At 38.9% G+C, this 5,385-nt stretch overlaps 1 protein-coding gene across 1 annotated transcript in view; it reads left to right on the top strand.

Moving 5' to 3' along the window:
* The window catches only part of MTM1 (myotubularin 1), a 119,831-nt gene extending 115,395 nt beyond the window's left edge, over positions 1-4,436 (top strand). The window contains exon 15 of the mRNA XM_017500908.2: positions 2,720-4,436. Within this exon, the coding sequence (XP_017356397.1) occupies positions 2,720-2,887 (168 nt within the window). The 3' untranslated portion in view covers positions 2,888-4,436. The remainder of the gene's footprint in view (positions 1-2,719) is intronic.
* The last annotated feature ends 949 nt before the right edge of the window (positions 4,437-5,385 follow it).

Raw genomic sequence — 5,385 nt, forward strand, 5'->3', positions numbered from 1 at the left:
AAAAAAAAAAAAAAAAAAAACAAAAACAAAAACAAAATCAGCTGCAACATTCCTCAGTGCATTGCCTTCACAGCTTCCTTACTGGTGCTCACAGCTTCAGCAAACAGTTCAACACAGTAGGAAGCAGGATGGTTCTGGAAACCACTACATGTGCTAAAGAAAGGCACTTTTGTAGACATTTGGCTTTTTTTTTTCTTAAAAAAACAAAACAAAACAGGATACATGTGCAGAACGTGCAGGTTTGTTACATAGGTATACATGCGCCATGGTGGTTTGTTGCACCTATTGACCCATCCTCTAAGTTCCCTCCCCTCAACCCCCATCCCCCAACAGGCCCTGGTGTGTCATGTTCTCCTCTCTGGCAATGTGTTTTCAATGTTCAACTCCCACTTACGAGTGAGAACATGCGGTGTTTGGTTTGCTGTTCCTGTGTTAGCTTGATGAGGATGATGGTTTCCAGCTTCATCCATGTCCCTGCAGAGGACATTTTGTCATTCCTTTTTATGGCTGCATAGTATTCCATGGTGTATATGTACCACATTTTCTTTATCCAGTCTATCATTGATGGTCATTTGGGTTAGTTCCAGGTCTTTGCTATTGTAAATAGTGCTGCAGTAAACATATGTGTGCATGTGTCTTTATGATAGAACGATTTATAGTCCTTTGGGTATATACCCAGTAATGAGATTGCTGGGTCAGATGGTATTTCTGGTTCTAGGTCTTTGAGGAATGGCCACACTGTCTTCCACAATGGTTGAACTAATTTACACTCCTACCAAGAGTGTAAAGTGTTCCTATTTCTCCACAGCCTCGCCAGCATCTGTTGTTTCCTGACTTTTTAATAATCGCCATTCTAACTGGAGTGAGATGGTATCTCATTGTGGTTTTGATTTGCATTTCTCTGATAATCAGTGATGTTGAGCTTTTTTCACATGTTTGTTGGCTGGGTAAATGTCTTTTTTTTTTTAAAGAAGTATCTGTTCATATCCTTTACCCACTTTCTGATGGTGTTATCTTTTTCTTGTAAATATGTTTAAGTTCCTTGTAAATTCTGGATATTAGACCTTTGTCAGATGAGTAGATTGCAAAAATTTTCTCTTAGTCTATAGATTGCCTGTTCACTCTGATGATTGTTTCTTTTGCTCTGCAGAAGTTTAGTTTAATTAGATCCCATTTGTCAATTTTTGCTTTTGCTGCAATTGCTTTTGGCGTTTTTGTCATGAAGTCTTTGCCGATGCCTATGTCCTGAATGATATTGCCTAAGTCTTCTTCTAGGATTTTCATGGTTTGGGGTTTTACATTAAGGTCTTCATATATTGCTTAAGCTTTCTAGAAAGTGCTTGCCCCTGATCCCTTCAAAACATTAACTTTCTGAAGGACTGTTCTGTGTGTATCTTGACCTGGGTGTGATTATTTAAGTGTATCATATGTCAAGATTCACTGAGGTGAAAATTTGAAGATTTTGCACTGTGTGTGGTTTATATCTCAGTACAAAACTTTTAAAAATTAACATGCTGGGAGAATCACCTTATGCTGCAGCCTGACTTCTGCCTTTGTATCAACATCAATCCCCTGTTTACTCATCAAAGTAGTTACCATTGTAGCAAAACAGATACTGTTAACTTACTTCACTCACATAACAGTGCCATGTGAGGGCTGTGCTGTTTTGATTCCCATTTTACAGACAGGGAAATGGAGGCACACAGAAGGTGAGGGGCAAAGCCAGCATTCACACCCAAGGTAGAGCATAGCAGAGCCACCGTGGCTTTCAGCCACATATTAAGATGGGCAATAAGCACATGAAGAGATGTTCTAGCACAGCAGTAGGAACGAAAACTACCCTGACATACCACGTGATGGCCCTCAAACTGGAGAACATCATCATCATTGTATGTTCCCAAGTTCTGGTGAGAATGCAGAACAGTGGAACTACCAGGCATCGCCAGCAGGAGCCTAAGGTGATGCCACCCTCTCTGCGAACAGTTGGGCAGCATCCGGTGAGGTGTAAATGACCATATTCTGCTTCTCAGCAGTTCCACCCGCAGGATAATTCCTTAGAGCAATGTTCGCACATGTGCTTGAGATATGTACAAGGATACTCAGTACAGCATTGCACATACTACTGAGGAGCCCTTGAAATCTCTGATTACCCATCAGCCTGGGAATGGGTGGAGAAACTGGTTTATTCCTTCAATGCAACTTAACAAGGATGAAATTCAGAAAACATGTTGGGTCAAAATGTCAATTGGTAAATACTGGATGGTACCAGTGGTGTAAATTTTGATAAAATATGAAGTAATACTGTATTTTGTTGCTGGATACTCACTCACAGGAAAAGTGTCACAAATCTGCACAAAAAGGAAGGCCACACAGCAACTTAAGAAGAGTTGTCCCTCAGAGTGAAAGAGGACAGTGGGCCTGGGACAGGCAATGCGGGAGACTGGAGCTGGGTCTTGTTTGATAAATTTTAAAAGATGGGTTGCCTGTGTGAGGAAATGTGCACATTAGGTATTTCTTGGTGAACAGCTGGGTGTTCTAGTACTGTGTTGTACTTTCCTGTATGTGTCAATGAGGCAATAGTTAAGGAGAGTATGTATTATGTTAAACTTTGAGTGAAAGGCTGATTTACAAAGCAGCAGTCGAAGCAGATGGGTAGAGCAGGTGAGTTCTCGTGACATGGCTGGCATAAGATCTCGCTCATGTCTCTGGTTCTCTCCAGCAGCCGAATCCAGTGGAGCAGCGTTACATGGAGCTCTTAGCCTTGCGTGACGAATACATAAAGCGGCTTGAGGAACTGCAGCTCGCCAACTCTGCCAAGCTTTCTGATCCCCCGACTTCACCTTCCAGTCCTTCGCAAATGATGCCCCATATGCAAACTCACTTCTGAGGGAGACCCTGGCACTGCATTAGAGTTTGAAATAAAGGCAATGCTGACTTTCATTTGGGGCTTTTGTAAAAAGTAGATTAAAATATTTGCCTCCTTGTAGAACCTGAGCTAACATAATCTTAAACTCTTGAAGATGTGCCTTCTAGAATACATATTACAGGAAAACGACAGGGTCCACACGGCAGTCAGAAGAAGGGAGCTGAGGTGAGGTTTTGGAAAACACTGACACCTTTAAAGTGCAGTTTTTGAAAGACAAAATTTAGATTTAATTTACCTCTTGAGAAATACTATATATACCATACATATTTTGTGGGCTTAATTGAAACAACATTATTTTAAAATCAAAGGGGAAATATGCTCATGAAATGGATTTTCCTCAGGCTGCTTAACAGTTGCTTTGGATTATCTAAAATGAATCCAAATGTGAAAGATGTGTGTTACTGCCAAAACCAAATTGAGCTCCGCTTCCTAGGCATTACCCAAAAGCAAGATGTTTAAGTAATTGCCAATGTTTATGCCATCGTAAGTGGTGACGTAAGGAGAAATAGCTACATAGATGAGTTTTTCATTATTTGGAAATTTGAGGGTAGAAAATGCTTTCCCCTAATTCTCCAGAGAAGCCTATTTTTATATTTTTTAAAAAACTGACAGGGCCCAGTTAAATATGAGTTGATTTTTTTTTTTTTTAATTTGCCAGTTTTATTTTCTAAATTCTTTCATGAGCTTGCCTAAAATTCGGAATGGTTTTCGGGTTATGGCAAACCTCAAAGAGAGCACTGTCCAAGGATGTCAGGAGCGTCCTGCTGCTTCTGGGAATGTTTTCGCAAATGTTGCTCTAGTCAGTCCAGCTCATCTGCCAAAATATAGGCCTACCGTCTTGGATGCATGAGCTATTGCTAGAGCATCATCCTTAGAAATTGACGCCCAGATGTACATTTGTTGAGCGTATTCTTTAAAGTATTGTGTTTATGCATTTCAATTTCAATGGTGTTGGCTTTCCCTCCCCACCCCACGCGTGCATAAAAACTGGTTCTACAAATTTTTACTTGAAGTACCAGGCAGTTTGCTTTTTCAGGTTGTTTTGTTTTATAGTATTAAGTGAAATTTTAAATGCACAGTTCTATTTGCTATCTGAACTAATTCATTTATTAAGTATATTTGTAAAAGCTAAGGCTCGAGTTAAAACAATTAAGTGTTTTACAATGATTTGTAAAGGACTATTTATAGCTAATATGGTTTTGTTTTCAATGAATTAAAGATTAAATATATCTTTGTAAATTATTTTATGTCATAGTTTAATTGGTCTACCAAATAAGACATCTCAAATATAGTAGTATAATGTATGAATTTTGTAAGTATAAGAAATTTTATTAGACATTCTCTTACTTTTTGTAAATGCTGTAAATATTTCATAAATTAACAAAGTGTCACTCCATAAAAAGAAAGCTAATACTAATAGCCTAAAAGATTTTGTGAAATTTCATGAAAACTTTTTCATGGCAATAATGACTAAAGACCTGCTGTAATAAATGTATTAACTAAAACCTAACACTATTTGCAGGGCTCTCACTGTGTATGCATTGGGAATGTGCATGGTGGCCATCTTATTTCCTTTCCTGGGTCTATTTCTTGTACTTTTTCTCTCACGGCCAGCCTCACAGGGCTCTCCCAAAATTTCAGCAAGATTGGGCATTTAAGTGCATTCACAATGCAGATTTGAAGAGTCACAACTGTCTATGAAAATGGCTTTTGCAAAAGTAAACATGCAAAACTTCAGGCACTGCATAGGGAGCATAGCAGTTGATAGTAAGGGATGTGAAGATACTGGTTAAATAAGCCATAGTTGATGTCTCATTAAGTAAGACTTTTTTTAATTCTTCAAACAATATTGCCAGTTGGAGATTATGTCATTTACATATGTACATTCGAAGAATGCTTAATAGTTATAGCAGTAAACTAAAATTGAACATTTTGGACCATCAGAATAGATCAAGTCCAACGGAGCTTAAAGAAAACAAATCGGAATAGGACTCTTAAATGACTAAGTGTATCTTTTATAACAATGAGATTTGAGGTGCTTTGTGAAGTCCTTCCTCAGACATTGCCTCATCGAACCCTCACCAGGACCTTCTGGGCTAGATGGCATTGTTGCTGACATGCCCCGAGGCCTACAGCAGCACCAGAAGTTCCTACTGATGTTAGCCTGAAGTCTACATTTGAGTTCCCATTGCATGGCCTGAGCTCTGCCTTTTGGAATGAAATAGAAGAATCTCTCTTCCTGGGACAACCCGTCAAATAATTCCAAATCATAAATTTTTGAAAATAGGTTTTGTTTCTAAATATAGTCATAGCACTTTCTGACCTGTTTTTGATAAGGCAGCCAAGCTTATCCTTTTGCTTTTACGGAAGGAATAATACTCAAAAAGTCTCCGAATAAGCTGAGTAATGTCTTGTCACTTGCAGGCCTTTCTGCACAATGCAGATCTCTGGTTTCATTC

This window comes from Cebus imitator, unplaced genomic scaffold, assembly GCF_001604975.1.
Source record: "Cebus imitator isolate Cc_AM_T3 unplaced genomic scaffold, Cebus_imitator-1.0 Scaffold273, whole genome shotgun sequence".
In the NCBI taxonomy this organism is placed as follows: domain Eukaryota; kingdom Metazoa; phylum Chordata; class Mammalia; order Primates; family Cebidae; genus Cebus; species Cebus imitator.